General features: G+C 36.2%; 1 protein-coding gene across 1 annotated transcript in view; it reads right to left on the bottom strand.

Annotated features, from left to right (window-relative positions):
• Positions 1-395: 395 nt before the first annotated feature.
• The window catches only part of MAP3K7 (mitogen-activated protein kinase kinase kinase 7), a 117,546-nt gene continuing 99,066 nt past the window's right edge, over positions 396-18,875 (bottom strand). The window contains exons 14-17 of the mRNA XM_007950771.2: positions 12,608-12,713; positions 3,552-3,613; positions 2,742-2,857; positions 396-576 (exon numbers count right to left, since the gene is read on the bottom strand). Coding sequence (XP_007948962.1) covers positions 396-576; positions 2,742-2,857; positions 3,552-3,613; positions 12,608-12,713 — 465 coding nt within the window. The remainder of the gene's footprint in view (positions 577-2,741; positions 2,858-3,551; positions 3,614-12,607; positions 12,714-18,875) is intronic.

Here is an 18,875-nt window from a genome sequence, read left to right as displayed (position 1 = left end):
AGGTTCCACCTCTAATATGGAAAGAAAAAAAAAAAAGACAACGTTTGCACATAGCAGCTAGTTTGACACTCCTGTTGTTAGCCTAGCTTCACACAATGAGCATGCATATACAGCCACAGTTCACTGCATGTGTTTTGACGTTAAGAACTGCTGCTTATTCAAGTCACAGATGCCCCCATGTTACGCAATGAGACAGCCGAGTTGCCATGTCCACCATGAGAAAAGGAAAATAAGTGATGAAACAAATGCAGCAAACAGAGGCAGTTGGCATTCAGAACACGCCAAAAAGCTAACACTCATGAACTGTCATTATAAGGGCTCTTCTCTCCTTAAAAAACAAAACAAAACAAAAAAGTCTTTCTTTGCATATTTTAAAATTTAAAGGTCCCAGAGAATCATGAAGTGCCTTGTCGTTTTTGCTGCTGGCTTCTTATGACTTCTAGTTGTTTTTTGCATTGCTGGTAGTAGGTAGAAAGGCTTTTGTTTTCGTCTAAAAGCTTTTTATGTTCCTGTACCAGACGAGATGTATTTTGCTGGTCCTTTTCATCCTGGTCCAGTTCTGCGACTAGCTCTTGCCTAAAAAACAAGTATCACATAATAAAATATTACACAAGATGGAAAAATTCATAACTTATTAGCTGATGATGGAAGCTCAACTAGTTAGAAGTTTTATTCGGGATCTATCATACATCTTAGGAGCTCTGGGAGCATAGTGCCTAAGGCATTTGACTGCTAACCACAAAGCTGGCAGTTCAAACCCACCAGCCCCTGCCTGGAAGAAGATTGGGCGATCTACTTCCATAGAGATACCACCTTGGAAATGCAAGGAGGGGTTGCTATGAGTTGGGATTGACTTGACGGCAGTAAGTTTGGTTTTTCTGGTTTATCATACATCTTGGGTACACTACTCACATTCAATTATGGAGTGAAATGGAGACTATTATCCACACTCCAGTGTAACCACACAAATATAACCCTTTTAATTAGTGACTATATTTGGACAATTAATGAAATAGACTAAATGGTACAATAAAATTTCAGAAATTTTTCTTTGGTATCTCTTTCCATGCTAGCTAGGGGGAAAAGGATGGGCAAAGCTCTGGTCAGCTATAGGAAAATAACATTTGAAGTTTCTCATTCACATTCTACTTTTATACTCACTCTGAAGTCACAATCCTCTAACTAAAGTGCAAAGCTGTAGCTAATATAACATTTGCAAACTAATTAAAACAGATGCTATCCCATTTAAGTCTTGTTCCTATTTTTATCAGTGAGACTAATGCAAAGTACCACTTTTAAATCACTCACTTTTGGAAACATTTTTAAAAAAAGACCCAATCAGAATCATTTATAGTTTGCGGAATTTCTTTAACTATTAATCATTTTTATTTGGGGAATATTAGCTCTTAAAGTGAGCATACTGGATATAACTGAAAAATGAATGAAAAATCCTCAAATAACTTCTTAATAACACTTGTTATTTAAAATTGATTAAAACTATCATCATTTTCACATCCCTCCCTGTACCTCACCATTTGTTTTCTGCAATGTAGGATTCCTGATTAAATGATTAAAGCATGAAAAAACAGTATAGGTTAAGAATGTGAAATAAGAAATACAAAGTTTTTTTTAAACATAAAGTGCTAGTATTTCCTATCTAGCCTTATTTTTAAGTTACAAAGCTGAATTCATTTATCTTGTTCTATCAGTAAACTGTTAAAACTATTTTCTTTAAATTTCTTTTTTCGAAGTATAAAAAGAAAACTTTTTACCAATTACTTCAGAAAATAATCGTTTTCATTTATTTAAAGTGAACAGAGGGATCCTATTACTATACATATTTATAGTTATCGTGTTTTTCTCTTTTAACACTTCATTTCAGTTACCACCACGAATTAGCTTCATATATATAAAATTTTATGAGGGCTGTGTTTAAGAAAACAGATTTTAAAAAAAAAAAACCAACTGTGAATAAAGGAGCGTGGAAACTGAGCTGTATTTCTTAAAAAAAAAAGGGGAGGGGGCAGGGAGCTGGTTTCTAAAACTCTCAGAAAAAGTACTTATGAGTATAAAATTCTCCAGGAAAACACTCAGAGGTATGAAACAAAGCCCTCTAATAAAGTAATTCTACTCTTTCAAACACACACCTGGAAAGACCATGCTTACAAAAATGTTTCTAAAAAAAAGCACAATTGAAGATTAATAAGTCAAATGATTGCACCTATGTCCAAGGAAATAATAAATCTACACAATAAATTGAAACAGCTTTTAACTTTAAGATTCTGAGAACATAAAACATACGGTTATATATGACTAATTTATTTGCCTTAGAACTAAAATAAAGTCAAAAGAGTTGAGTCCATAAAAAATAGCCAAAGGATGTTTAAAAGAAACATAAACATATATAAACATACATAAAAACCAAAGATTATTATTAGTAGTTACCAGGTGTAGGAGGGAGTGGGGAAAGGGGAAGCTTTTGTTTGCGGGGCACTGAATTTATGATAATGGTGGTGGAGTATTTTGGAGAAGAATAGCAATAATGGTGACACAACATGAAAAATGTCATAAAACAACAACATGAACATACAAAAAAAATCTCCAGGTTGGTAATATACTTAACGACTGATTCTATAAATTGTAAAGTTTTCATATCTTCAAACAAAGTTATATTACACTTTAGCATATTTCAAGTGCTAAATATTTAGTGTTTTTATTTTTATTCACAAAAAATAACTTACTTTCTCTGTAATAACAATGCAATTTCTGTTTGAACTTTCATATACTCTTGTGCCATTTTACAATGTTGTTCAAACACTGCCATAGATTCTTTGGAGTTTGGGCACGGTGCTAGAGGCTGAAAATAAATCAGGAATGTTAAACCATCATTAAATCAAATCTCCATATCTAGCTAAAAGTTAAGGCAGACTGTAATATATTTTTTATATCACTAAAGCAGTGATCTTTTAAAAATAAGTATTATACCATGTCCTAAAAAATCGCAGTATCCTCTAGTCAGAGTTAACTCAGAGCTTAAATTTACACTTGCTGTTTTAACACCTCTGTTGTTACCAAGAATCATGACTAGAGGGCTCTTAGCCTCCGGTATTGTATTTCAGGTTGCCAAATTGTTTGTATTACACCAAAAGGTGTTTACGGATCTCATACTAAAGAGGAGGCGCTGAAGTGTATCACTTATGTTTTCAGTCATTATGAACATGTATGTATCACAAAATATATTAAACAGGAAAGAGCTTATATGAGCTTTATATTTTAATGCACTAAAAAAGTAAAAATGTTATGCTTAGCAGTCATGAACAAAGATACGGCAGGGTACTTTAAGATCATTATTAGGATAAGAGCATACTATTTTGCCAATTTTAAATGGGATTAACCTCACTGAAAGAAGCATTTATTTTAACAAGTTTAACAAGACCAACTGAAAGCATAAATGAATATACAAGGACAGATGGGAACTCAATTGTCAGTTTTAAAGACAAACTCTCTAAGGAAAAAGTAAACATTTGGTGAAGAACTACTCCTTCCTTTACCTGTAGTTGGTGATCCAGTGTAAGATAAGCCATTGGTATGGAGTTATCTGACCCATTAGTATCTGGAATTGAAGCATGTGTTATATTAATTTTCTGCCATAAATAATTATAAACCAAAAGCAAGAGTGGATACATGAAATTTTAGTATAATTTTCCTGAAATAAGTAACATGTAGAATATAAATTGTTACTGGTAATAAAAAAGTCTATTTTGAATTCTGAAGACAAACAGAACACAGTCAATAACCAGATAATTAGAATGTAATCATACCCACCATTTGAGTTGACTACAAACTGAATAGAATCCAACATATTAAAACAGGGAAAGGGAGAAAGCAAGAGACACATTCTCTTCCAAGTAAATCACTTTCAATTTATACCGATTCTAATGCTACCAGCCCCTTCATTCTCCCCACCCCAAAGAGAATCACTGTAGAAAATCAGAGACGTTATCGACTACAGTATATTACACACATGAACAGTACAGAAACAAGTAAGGGCTTGTTCAGAACTGTGGTCCAATGTGGCTAATTAAAATAAGGGTCAATTTTATCAAACAATTTGATCTGACAGCTTTGTTTGTATTTCAGAAGAAGACAGACTGAGAACAACCTGCATTAGTAGCATGGGAAGGACTTTTCCTAACAGCAATACTTACGTGGAACAACTTCAGAAGTAAACAGAATAACTAACTGTGGAGTAATATAAACCAAAATGAAACCTGCTATCGTCAAGTTGCTGTGACTCATGGTGATCCCACATGTTAGTAGGGTTTTCCTAGCTGTAATCTTTATGGAAGTAGTTCACCAAGCCTTTCTTCGGAGGCACTGCTGGGTGCATTAAAACTGCCAACCTTTATCTGAGTGCAGCCAAGTGCAAAACATTTGTGCCACCCAGGGACCTTATGTAGATGTTGTTGTTGTTAGGTGCCATCAAGTCGGACCCGACTCACAGTGACCCTTCCTTGGGTTTCTGAGGCAGTATCACTACGGAAGTAGATTGCCCCATCTTTCTTCCGAGGAGTGGCTGGTGGGTTTAAACCGCCAGCCTTCTGGTTAGCAGTCAAGTGCCTTAGGCACTATGACATCAGAGCTCCCCATCTATTTCAGAAGTAATTGCTTTCCCACTGTTAGTAAAGAATAGATGATTGAGTTGCCCAGCTTTTTCTGACAAGCAACTTCTATGGAGTAGTGTGGGTAAAAGGCAACGTGAGCAGAGGGACTACATTCAATACAATAAAAAACTAAGATTGTTTAGTAACATTCTTGTTTATTGTTGACTGATATTTTAGTTTTATTTGTTTATAAGACAAAGGAGAATGGGTTTGCAAATATTCTAAAACCAAGCTAAATCAGATCAAATGAGATAATGCGTTAAAAAACACTGTGCAGAGCTGACCTATATTATGTACTCAATACATGGTTGTGGTAATATCATTAATACTAAATGGAGAATTAGGAAGAAGGAAGTGCAATTTTAAACAGTCAAGTTTATATTTCAGATTGAAAAAATAATGTTTATTAATTACTAGAGTGAAACAATAATAAAGTATTGCCTAGTAGAGCCTTAAGGGACTTACTTAAAATCATATTTCAACACAATTGTTTTTTTCTTAAATGACTAACCAAGAAATATATACTTAATTTGTTATCTCTCTGACCATCTATCTCTCCACTCCCAACAGTAGTTTCAAACTATGCTCCCACTGAACATTTTTCCATAAAACTAACATTGATTAAAAATGACTTCCCTCTCACTTCATAGGAAAAATTAAAGGACTTGGAAGATTTTCCTCAGCTCAATGTTTTAACTCCTGTGCACTTGAATCTTTTGATACTTATAATAATGAGCGCTGGTGGTGTAGTTCCTAAGGCATGTGACTGCTAACCAGAAGGCTGGCAGTTCAACTCCACCAGCCGCTGCTTGGAAGGAAGATTAGGCAAAGTACTTCTGTAGAGATAATGCCTCAGAAACCCAAGGAGGGGTCGCTATGAGTCAATTTGACTTGATGGCAGTGAGTTCCTTTTTTTTTTTGTATTATAACAGTACCCTCTATCTGGTATGTATTTTAGCAGAAAGTAGAATGTATCAATGTTTCACAGTATTTTGAAAGTGGGGGAAAAAAACCTCAAGGATCCTGCTATTCAGACAATGAAAGCCCTACCATGATGCAGAACTTAAGGTCCTTTATTGAATTTCATCTTGTCTCTAAAACCAAGAAGCAGAATTTCACTTTACTACTTATACCTATAGCTTTCCAGATTGAAATTTAGTTTTCAAAAGTCTGAAATAGCAATAATTGGTCCTAAGACAGCAAGATTATCCCATGAAAGTTTTTTTTTTTTTAAATGTTTCAATTGTTGATAAAATTTAACCTTTTCTTCTGACTGTCAAGATACACATTTGTTGTTGTTGTTATGTGCCATCGAGTCGGCCCCGACTCATAGCGACCCCTCCTTGGGTTTCCGAGGCAGTATCACTACGGAAGTAGGATTGCCCAACCTTCCTTCTGAGGAGTGGCTGGTGGGTTTGAGCCGCCAGCCTTCTGGTTAGCAGTCAAGTGCCTTAGGCACTATGCTACCAGAGCTCCTTAATACACATTAGTTAGGTTAAATTAGGAGAAATATCTTTTCTGGTACATTTTACGATTTCCAATTTTACAATCTCCAACTCTTGAAGAATATGCTCCCTTCATGTGGAATGTCTCCTTCTCCCTTCTGCTTTATGATTAAACTTCCATCAACATTTTACGAAAAAAAGCAGGGACTATACTAGGACTTACTTTATTCTAATCATTAAGACACTCAGCTTATACCGCAAATTTATTATTTTATTATATAACATGAGTTTATTTTTAATGTGTGAGGTATTACCACCTGAATCAGACTGCAAGCAAGGGGCTATGTCTTATACTTCTACCTTTGCAAAGTACTAAGCACAGGTATGCATGCTATTGCTTGTTCTCATTATATTATACATTGAAACTAAAGAACACTTATTATTTGCTACGACTGCTGCTGTTGTTAGGTGTCGTCGAGTTGGTTTCAACTCATAGCTGTCCTATGTACAAATGAAGGAAACACTGACTGGGCCTGTACCAGACTCACAATTATTGCTATGTTCGAGCCCATTGTTGCAGCCACTGTGTCTATCCATCTCATTGAGTGTCTTCCTCTTTTTTGCTCACCTTTTACTTTACCAAACATGATATCCTTCTCCAAGGAATGGTCCCTCCTGATACCTTGACCAAAGCATGAGAGATAAATCTTGTCAGCCTCACTTCTAAGGAGTATTCTGACTATATTTCTTCCAAGACCGATTTGTTCATTCTTCTGGCAGTCCATGGTACATTCAATATTCTTTGCCAACATAATTCAAATGCATCAATTCTTCTTTGGTCTTCCTTATTCGTTGTCCAGTTTCACATGCATATGACATGACAGACAATACCATGGCTTGGGTCAAGTACACTTTAGTCTTCAAAGTGACATTTTTGCTTTTTAACACTTTCAAGAGGTCTTTTGCAGCAAATCTGCCCAGTGCAATATGTAGTTTGATTCATTGACTGCTGCTTCCATGGGCGCTGATTGTGGATCAAAGAAAAATGAAATCTTTGGCAATTTCAATCTTTTCTCTGCTTACCAAGATGTTGCATACTGGCCCAGTTGTGAGGATTTTTGTTTTCTTTAGGTGAAGTCCATATTGAAGGCTGTAGTCTATGATCTTCATTAGTAAGGGCTTCAAGTCCTCTTCGCTTTCAGCAAGCAAGGTGGTCATCTGCATATCACAGCTTGTTGAGTTTTCCTCCAATCCTGATGCTGCATTCTTTTCACATAGTCCATCTTCTTAGACTGTTTGCTGAGCATACACATTGAATAAGTATGGTGAAAGGACACACCTCTGAGACATACTTTTCCTGATTTGGAACCATTCAGTATCCCCTTGTTCTGTCTGAACGACTGACTGTGTACAGGTTCCCCATGAGCATAAATTGTTTTGGACTTCCCATTGTCCACAATATTACTCATAATTTGTTATGAGCTACACAGCCCAATGCTTTTGCACAGTCCATAAAACACAGGTAGACATCTTTCTGATATTCTCTGCTTTTAGCCAAGCTCCATCTTGTATCAGCAATGATCTGTCTCATTCCACGTCTCCTTCTGAATCTGGCTTGAATTTCTGGCACGTCCCTTTTAATGTACTGCTGCAACTGTTTTTGAATTATTATACTGTTCAATAATTTCCACATTCTTTTGGATCACCTTTCTTTGGAATAAATACAAATATGGATGTCTTCTAGTCAGCTGGGCAGGTAGCTGCTTCCAAATTTCTTGGCACAGACAAATGAAGTTCTTCTAGCACCACATTCTTTTGTTGAAATATCTCAAACGTTATTCCATCAATTCCTGGAGTTCTGTTTTTCACCAATGCCTTCAGAGTAGCTTTGACTTCTTCCCTTAATACCATAGCTTCCTGATCGTATGCTGTATTCTGAAATAGGTGAATGTTTACCAATTCTATCTCGTACAGTGGCTTGCAATCCTTCCATCTTCTTATGATGCCTCTTGTGTCATTTAGTATTTTGCCCATAGAATCCTTCAATACTGCAACTTGCGGCTTGAATTTTTTCTTCAATCCTTTCAGCTTGAGAAATGCTGAGCATGTTCTTCCCTTTTGATTTTCTAATAACTCTAGGTCTGTGTACATTTCATTATAATACTTTGTCTTCTTGAGCCACTCTTTGAAATCTCCTTTTTAGCTCTTCCATTCATTTGAGGCATTCTCCATTCAATAGCAAGTTTCAGAGTCTGACATTCATTTGATTTTTTCTTTCTTTTCTTTTTACTGACCTTTTGCTTTCTTCATGTATGATGCTCTTGATGTCATCCCACGACTCATCTAGTTTTCAGTCACTGCTATTTAATACATCAAATCTATTCTTTAAATGGTCTCTAAATTCAGGTGTAATACACTCATCTTCTGGCTCTTGTGGACTTATTTTAATTTTCTTCAGCTTGAACTTAAACTTGCATATGAACAATTGCTAGTCTGTTCCAGTCAGCCCCTGGCCTTGTTGTGACTGATGATACTGAGATTCTCCATCATCTCTTCCCACAGATGTAGCTGATTTGATTTCGTTGTATTCCATCTGGTGAGATTCACATGTATAATCACTGTTTATGTTGCTGAAAAAAGGTATTTGCAATGAAAAGTTATTTCTCTTACAAAATTCTATCATGTGATCTCCAGCATCATTTCTGTCACCAATGCCATGTTTTCAACTACTGATGCTGCTTCTGTTTCCAACTTTTGCATTCTAATCACCAATTATCAATGTATCTTGACTGCATGTTTGATCAATTTCACACTGGAGAAGTTGGTAAAAATTTTCAAGTTCTTCATCTTTGGCTTTAGTGGTTGGTGCATGAACTTGAGTAATATTAACTGAACATCCTTGTATGCATGTGGATGTTATCCTATCACTGATAACACTGTATTTCAGGATAGATTTTGAAATGTTCTTTCTGACAATGAATGACACTGTTCCTCTTCAATTTGTCATTCCCAGCAGAGTAGACCATAGCATATATTATTAGTATATTGTTATGTTCCTTATTTTTCTCTGCAAACACACAGAAATCTCTTTTTCAAATTAAAAAAAAATTGTAAGGAAGTAGGTGTCTCTCTCTCTCTCTCTATGTGTATATATACCCCCCCCAAAAAAACAAAACAAACCAACTCACTGCCACTGAGTTGATTCTGACTCAGCAGCCCCCACTGGGTTTCTAAGGTAGTAAATCTTTATACACACACACACACACACTCTTTTTTCCTGGGTCAGTGGGCCTTAAAAAAAAATCCATTACCTATTTCTTCCCCATAACTTATTCTATTGCTTGATTATCAATATTTTCCTTAGAGATAGTACAAAGTTGAACTTAATTACAAATGTTAACCAAATTCTCAATTATTAAAATTGTATTAAAAATTATTTAAAAATCATAACCATACATTTATGATATATTTAAAAACAGACACAATTTAGTTGATGGTACTGCAACTGGGGCCTAGGTCAGATTTCTACTGACTGGAATTTTAGGTACTAGAAAGGAAGAAAAATTAGACAGGAGTTGGAAGGGTAGGAGAACATGTGAAGTGAAGATACAGCAGTTGAGAGAGAGGTACTTTACTGAATTATGACTTTATCTTCAAGAGTTCCTAATCTTCCACCTGGTTATTAGCATGCTGATTAGTCTAGAGTGAGGTTAGGAAGCTCCACCAAGCTGAGAGACCAAACCCACTGCTATCTTGTTGACTCTGACTCACAGTTATCCTACAAGATAGGGTAGAACTGCTGTATAGGTTTCTAAGATTGTAAATCTCTACCGAAGCAGACTGCCATATCTTTCTTCCATGGAGTAGCTGGTGGTTTTGAACGTTTTGGTTGGCAGCTGACTGCTTAACCACTGCACTGCTAGTTCTGGGAAAATGCTGTTACTGTTGGAGAGTATATTACTCACTGGAGGTTTTAGGAACTAAACATAGCTGCTATCACCTGAATGCTAATGATAAAGTACAGCCAGAGCATTTCAACATCTACCCCTGAAGAGAAGCAAGTCTACGATGAATTCTGCATGTGTGCTGGAAGTCAATGTCCTAGACAATCCTAGGTAGGGCTATGCTAGGGGTGAAACTTAGCAGTTTTTGTCACCACTAAATTTAAACTTACTAAAAATAGAAAGTACACCCCTGGCTCAACATACTTCTATTATACATGATGCAGAGAAAAGACAAGCAGTTAATTTTTTAAAGTTAAACTATAAACTTGACTAGCCATGCCAAATACACACACACACACACACACACAAGCAGTATTTTAGTGTGATTTTTTTTTAAAAAAAAGTTGACTTTTGAATTTCAATTTAATAGAAACTATTAACATAGCTAATCTTAACTAAAATCCCAAATGGTTTAATTTTCCAGGTCTTAGATATTCTTCTCTCATCTGACTTAAAAACACAAAAGATTAGTTTCTATAGAAGCATAATGCTGAATATTTATTAAGGTATTGTTTTAATGTTAGAGAAAAGTTAGCACATCATTTCCTGTTGGTCTATAATGACTCTATCCCATTACTATCTTTGGACAGGTAGATTTTAATACTCATGTTGTGATAAGTTATTATTCATGTTGGGGAGTTTTAATAACTTTTGACAGGCTTAATATCACATATTAAATATTTTAGTATCACACAAAAATAAAATGTGCAGAAGATAATTAAAAAATAGTTGCAGCAGTGCATTCACAGGGAAATGTCAAAAATTCAAGCTGGATTCAGAAGAGGATATGGAACGAGGGATATCATTGCTGATGGCAGACGGATCCTGGCTGAAAGCAGAGAATACCTGATGTTTACTTGTGTTTTACTGACTATGCAAAGGCACTGTGTGAATCATAACAAATTACGGGTAATACTGTAAAGAATGAGAATGTTAGAATATGTAATTGTGCTCATGTGGAACCTGCACATAGACCAAGAAGTTGTTCATACAGAACAAGGGAATACTGCATGGTTTAAAATAAGGAAAATTGTGTGTCAAGGTTGTATCCTTTCACCCTACTTATTCAATCTGTATGTTGAGCAAGTAATCTGAAAAGATGGACTATATGAAGAAGAACAGGGCATCAGAATTGGAGGAAGACTCATTAATAACCTATGATATGTAGATGCTACAACCCTGCAGATGATACAGCCTTGTTTGCTAAAAGCCAAGAAGACTTGAAGCACTTACTGATGAAGATCAAACACTACAGCCTTCAGTATGGATTACATCTCAACATATAGAAAACAAAAATCTTTACAACTGCACCAATAAGCAACATCATGATAAACAGAAAAGACTGAAGTTGTCAAAGATTTCATTTTACTGGAATCCAATCAACACAAAAGGAAGCAGCAGTCAAGAAATCAAACATTGTACTGCATTGGTCATCTGCTGCAAAAGAGTTTATAAGTGTTAAAAAGCAAAGACGTTACTTTGAGGGCTAGGGTATGTCTGACCCAAGTCATGGTTATTTTTAATCACCTCATATGCATGTGAAAGCTGGACAATGAATAAAAAAGACTTAAGAAGACTTGATGCATTTGAATCACAGTGTTGGTGAAGAATACTGAATACCATGGACTGCTAGAAAAATATACAAATTTGTCTTGGAAGAAGTACACCCAGAATGCTCCTTAGAAGCAAGGGTGGTGAGACTTTGTGTCCTGTACTTTGAACATGTCATTATGAGGGACCACAGAAGGACATCATGCTTGGTAAAGTAAAAGGTCAGTGAAAAAGAAGAATACCTTCAATGAGATGGACTGACTCAGCGACTTTGCCAATGGGTTCAAACATAGTAACAACTGTGAGGATGGTACAGGACCAGGCAGTGTTTTGCTGTGTTGTGGACAGGGGCACTATGAGTAAGAACGGATTCGATGGCACCTAACCACACGTCTTCTTATGGTCTATTTTACGGAATATTTACGTCATTGAAATGAAGCCCCTGTATTAGTTAGAAATTATTCTAAGGACTCAATGGTCAGCAATTTTTGTTCTCCTTAAGGTACATGACTAACTTTTCTTTAAAATAAACAGATGATGATGATGTGATAATTTTCACTATTTTGCTAATTTCAGCATTTTACAGATAATCACTTTTTACTACTATCATTCAGTAGGATAGATCATAGTAGAAAGATCACAAACTAAATTGTCAGAATACAATGTTTCCTAACTGGAAAACACCTACAACAAACTATTCAAAAATACGTGCTTAGTATCTGGAAAAATATGAAGTATCTTACTTCAAAAAGCAAGGCAGTCTCTGTCTCAGTATTCCAAAAGGTATTTTAAAATGTACTACTAAATATTTGATCATATTAATATGAAAATCTAAATTACTATATAATTCCTGCCTCTGTAAAGATTAATGACATCACTAAATAAATATAAATATGATTAATTCAGCCACCTCCTAATTAGAATGATGAAATAAACTGGTCACCTGTGGAATCATCAGGGGTCCATGGATGACTTCGAGCTGGCTTTTCTGAGGTTGGTCCTGAGGTAGTGATCATTCTGACGCTAGGACTGGATGACCTACTGCTCACCTGTAGGGACAGGTGACAGAAGAAAAAATGTGATTACTTATTTAAAAAATGACAAGAGTAAATTTTTATTAAAAGGAAAAAGACAGTATATAACCAAATACATCATAGGATTTGATTCCCTGATTTGGAGGTTTAGGACCATGGTTTTATGGGACATCTCACTTAACTGGCCTAATAATGTGTTTAGTGCCTTTGTTCTACCTCCCTCCTAGCTGCATTAGTGCCTGGATTCTTAAAGCTTATAAGCAGCCATCCTAGGCACAACAATTCTCTATTCACCTGGAACAACAGAAGGAGGAGGAGAATCAGGAATAGCAAGAGGACATGAAATGTGTGGCCAATTGTCTCCACAAATAACTGCCTCCTTTATCATGAGACCAGAAGAACTGGATAGTACCTGGCCATCATAACCAAACATTTTGATCAAAGATTCCATAGAAGAATTGTGAGCAAAGTGGGTGGGGGCATGGAATACAGAACACAATTTCAAATTCTGAATGAAACTGGATGTAGTCAACGTCACTGAATTCTATGTGTGGAAACTACTGAATTGGTGTATGTTTTGCTGTGAATATTCTCAACAACAAAATAAATAAAATTTAGAAAAAAAAAAGGAGATTTCCATTTCTAGTAACAGAGGTCCAGAAACACTCCTGCAAAAAGAAAAAGTAACAACAACAACAACAAAAAACCTCTAAAAATATTAGATTTATATATATGTATACATATACATGTAAGGAACTCTGGTGGCTCAGTGCCTAAGGCATTTGACTCATAATCAGAAGGTTAGAGGTTCAAACTCACCAGGCACAGAAGAAGAGGGGGCAATCTATTTCCGTAAAGATTTACCACCTTGGAAACTCAATGGGGGTTCGCCATGAGTTAGAATGTGTGTTTTTTTTTAAAAATATATACATACACACATTAAAAAAAAAATACAAATTTTTTTTAAAAATTCCATGCACTCACAAGTAATAGCTCCTGAAAATTGATGAGTTTGTAAGAAAATAAGAAAATACTCTGAGACCAGAATCACAGTAGGATCAAGAGTATAAAGGTTGCTTAAGGTACAACTCCTAGCGGTTTAAATTAATCACTAATGGTCTAGAGCTTTTGTTTTGACTGCCCGTTGCACACAGAGAAACAGGATACAAAGGACTTAATGTTTGTAGGCTGGGGAATAAGACTGGAGAAGCCCCCTGCTTAAAGTTAAAACACAGGAAAGGCCTCATCCTTAGGGAAAGAGTGAACTAGGAAAAAAATCTACCCCACAGAAGCAGACAGCAAGTAAATTTGTCTGTGCTGGTTTTAACTCTCAGGGGAGATCAGGGGAATGTCTGCACTGTGAATCCATTAAAAAACTCCCAGAACTCATGGAAGATACAACAAATTCTACACATAACAAATCCCACGTATGGAAAATGACAGAAAACTCATATTCAAAATATATTATAGTCAAATTCTAGAAAACAAAAACAAATAAAAGATAGTAAAAGCAGCCCGAGAGGAAAGGTTACACACAAAAGAATACCAGTTGGTGAAAGGTGAAAGATCAGTCATTTGAAGAGAAACCAGTATGCATTCAAAAAAAAGACATTTCTAGTCTTAATTATTCTAGAAAAGATAAAAAGAAACATTCCCCAACTCAGGCAGTAATAAAATCTAGCCAATAAACAAGGACTGTATGAGAAAGGAAAGTTACTAGTCAACCTCACTTACGAAAATAGATGCAAAAATCCTAAAAAGTATATTAGCAAGCACAATTTGAAAATGTAAAAAGGAGTAACAAATCAGTTACGAAGTTCAGTTTACCCTAAGAATTACAAGGGTTGCTTAACATTTCCATCAATGTGTTCACTAAAATAATAGACCTCAACAGATACATAACAAATTTGACAAAATTTAACACCTACTTATGAAAATAATGCATCCACAAAACTTAATTCCACATAAGACATGATTATTGTGGTTTGTGTGTCAACTTGGCTGGGCCTGGTTGAGTGGCTGGGCAGCTGGTCAAGTAGTTATTTCCCATAATGACACTGGCAATCAACTCCATGGTGGCACCTACCACAAGCAGCTGAGTAGCTGCTTTAGGGATGTGGTCTGCTTCCCGTATAGAAACAACAGCTTATGGTTTCTAGCTTATGGCATGCCTGAACCCTGCATGTAGCCGTGTTGTTGTTCAGCAGCCTGCCACGCTCTGCTGACCTAGGGACTTTCAATGGACTTAAATTTATGGCCTGCCGCATGATTTGGTAACATTGGGACTGTGCCTTTTTACTTAACAACCTTGGGTTTGTCAAGTCTCAGCAGCCAGCAGCTGTCTGAATGAAGAAAGCTTCTAGCTCCAGTGGCCTGGGAGCAGGAAGCAGAGTTGAACACCAAGGTTGAGGGGCTTTCACCCAGCCTCTAGAGCCTGGCACTTTGGACTTGGACTTAAAGCCTCCAAATTGTGAGAGAACATGCTCTTGTTTGTTAAGGCCATCACACTGGTGGTATATTCTTGTCAGAGCAGCACTAGGTAACCAGAACATGAGAGAATTTCTTAACGAGATGGAGAGTATTTATGAAAAGTCTGGGAACATGACATATGGACTGGAGAGAGGATGATACAGGTCACATGTAGGAACACACAGATTGTGTGATGCAGTGAATTACTGAATACAGCTCTTTAAGCCATAGTCCTACATTCTGTGATGTATTATAAATCCTAATCTCTATGACTCTGGTTATGGTCCCACTTTTAGGTGAGTTGCCCATTATGTTAATGAGATAGGATTAGAGTGGGATGTATCGAGTCCCACCTTACTAGAGGATGTGACTCAAGTCACCACCCTTAGTTTCCTTGAGGGTATTACATGAATGCTCTGGCAAAGTCCCTTCTCTTGCTCTGTACTCTGCATCTGGTTCATTATCATCTCACCCTGGTCCTTGGGGCTTGAGGAAGCAGGCAGCTGTCTGATCTGCCAATCTGGGTTCATCAGCCCCTGCAACCCCGTGAGTGAGAAGCATCCTCCAGACCAATGTCTGATCCATGGATTTGGGATTTGCCAGCCTCCATAAGTGTGTGAACCATTTCCATGGCAGTTCATGAGATCTGTGAGACACTACAGTGAAATACAGTACCCAAAGACAGGAGGGAAAGTACCAAGGAGGAGGTGATGTTAGAGATGATGAAGTGGTACAAGAATCTGGAAAAGATGGACATTTCAGACATCTTTAACCTCTTCCTCATCGGAACCAGCCTTGTATTGAGCCTTGTATCAGTTCTTCTCAAACAAACTTTTCAAGCAGATTGGTAATGGCCTACTTCTTAAGCTGGGTGACCGGTTCATTTTATTATCAGGTTTCATAACACATATTACATAAGCTAAAATGGGTTTCATAAGAATTTCTTTTTTAAAAGCATCTTTCTTCTTAAAGTGTTACTAAATACCAAACAGGATACTAAAAAGAGAGTATGGATATAAATAAAGTAAAATATAATAAAATACAAATTCATAAAGCATCTATGTCCAGTAAATGTCACTATGTAAACATGGAAACACTCAATTCAAGACCACATCAATTAAAATGTGATACAACACAGAACAGATGAGAAATCAACACAATGTGATGAGAAACCAGCACAAGTGAGTTCTAAACACGTTTTAGGTCATTTCTCAGTTTCCCTGTCTGGAGAGGGGATGTTGTTGTATATTATTGTGTCATTTCCAACTCATAGTGAACCTATCTGACAAAACAGACCTGCCCCATAGGGTTTTCTAGGCTGGAATCTTTATGGGAGCAAACTGCCAGGTCTTTCTCCTGTGGAGCCTTCTGGGTGAGGATGAACCCGACCTCTCAGTTGGTAGCTGAACGTTTAACCATCATGTGACTAGAGATGACATCATGTGGGTTAAGGGTGTGACAACTTCTAAGGTCTCATCCAACACTAAAGTTCCATGATTGCATGTGTTGAAAACCTATAATAGACTAAAGAGATTAAGGGGTGTGACCTTATTACTACTAGTAAGATAATAAAGTGGAAGCTTTTATAACAATTTCAGATATAAAATAAAATATTTTTAAAGAAAAACTGATAAAATACTATTTTCATCTTTAGTACCTATTGAAATTGTTCCAGAAAACCAAAAAACTTTTCTGTATTATAAACAATTTTAAACATTCTACCAGAATGTTTTTACTAAAACCCTAGTTTCATTCATCCTTCTCTTAAAAGGTGCCCTGTTTCTCATTCTGTTTTCTTACTTCACTAATTTCTCCCCATTGTGTAAGGCCCACCTCAGGTTCCCTTAGGAATTATGTAGCCATTCTTGCAACTTTTCTGATTCTTTATATATAAAACTAAACCCTGTATTTGAGAACAGGGAATGCCTAACTGTGTAGAACACAAAATGTTCATTTACCAGATCAATTCTCAAATTCTCACTATAGAATTTAAAGTTTCCCTCCATTAGCAGGTATACCTAACCTCTCCAGATTGTCTCTACTCTGACAATTCCTATGTCCTTGTTTCCTTGACTTTAATCCTGTTCCCAGATTCACTCAAAGATACTATGTGGTACAAAGAGCAGATATGAAACTGAGTAATATGAAACTGTTTTCATAAGTAAAAAACCAGCCAAATATTAGCCATTTCACATGGCTCTAAAACTTTAAGAGTTGGGTTCAAATCGCAGTTCTGCCACTTACAGCTGTGTGAACTTGAACAAGTAACTCTGCCTCACTGAGCTCTTAGGTCCCTTACCTATAAACTGTGGATGAAAACGAGTAGTAATAGTGAAAACTCAGGCCTTGGAGATAAAACAGACCAAGGTTTGAGTCTCTGGTCTCTCATTTTCAGCAGTGTGCCTTTACTTAAACTATTTAACATCTAAGCCTCAACAATAAAATAAGGACAGCATTATCTACCTCATCAGGTTGTAAAGATCAAATGAAACAATGCACATGAAGTATATGACACAATAAGAAAGCTCACTGAATGGCAGATAAGACTGCTGTAGTGCCTGGCAATAACTTTCCTAGTTCAAATTTTCATTCTTTTATAATATGTGTTCACTGGCTAAACACTATCACAAAGGTTTTTTTTTTTTTTTTTTTCCTTCTTTGAGTTTCAGCTGCATTTATAGTCAGTTCCTACATAAACCTGAACTACTTTATGTAACTCTTAAAGTCTGTGATTCCTCAACTGTGTTATATCTGAGGCAGAGTTCATGTGTACTTCTACACTGCATTTCCACAGGATCTAGGAAACTGCTGAATATACATCAGCCATATAATGAATATTAACTGAGTAAAACGACAGCACAGGCTGGTGGCACTCAGATATAATGCTGATGCTTGAGCTTTTTACCTTTGGTATATAAAAATAAGACTATACATGGAGGAGAAGCAGTTATGAAATATAATACTCTTAGTTTAAGGACACTGTAATCTTTGGTAAAGCGATTATTGTTAAATTATTTCTGAATCTTTTAAATCTTCTTTGAGGAATAGCAAGTCTTGATTTAAGAAGAGTAAACCAATTTGACCATAATTTTAATTTCTCTTGTCAATCAAGAGCAATTTTTCTTCAAAGTGCTGGCAGAAGAAATTCAAACAAGTGTTTTCAGGTTTCAGAATCAGACTAATGTAATGCTAATATTCTTATTTTAATACTTGAAAACGAGAAAAAAAATAAGCGTTTGTGAAATATGAGAATAAATATCAGTTACAAGAAATTAAACAAGATTAAGTACAACTAAGAATTAGGTTTATAAAATAAGAATGTTGTTGTTGTTGTTATGTGCCGTCGAGTCAGCCCTGACTCATAGCGACCCCTCCTTGGGTTTCCGAGGCAGTATCACTACGGAAGTAGGATTGCCCAACCTTCCTTCCGAGGAGTGGCTGGTGGGTTTGAACCGCCAGCCGTCTGGTTAGCAGGCAAATGAGTTTTATATATCTTTAGAAAAAAGGCCACAGAATGAATAAGTGTATCTGAACCTACCATAAACTATAATAATCATTAAACTTAAATATTTCCCAAGAGACTTCTCTGCTACATATTTATTTTTCTTCCTTTCTTCTAAGAAACGCTTTGACAGCATTTTATGTGCATAGTCACTTGTTTTACTTGTTATTTCCCACAGCTATGAAACTTAGAAATAAGACTAGTAT

The sequence above is a fragment of the Orycteropus afer genome, unplaced genomic scaffold (assembly GCF_000298275.1).
Source record: "Orycteropus afer afer isolate SDZICR_OR568_19922 unplaced genomic scaffold, OryAfe1.0 scaffold00011, whole genome shotgun sequence".
Classification (NCBI taxonomy): domain Eukaryota; kingdom Metazoa; phylum Chordata; class Mammalia; order Tubulidentata; family Orycteropodidae; genus Orycteropus; species Orycteropus afer.
This window is presented reverse-complemented; position numbering and strand designations above follow the sequence as displayed.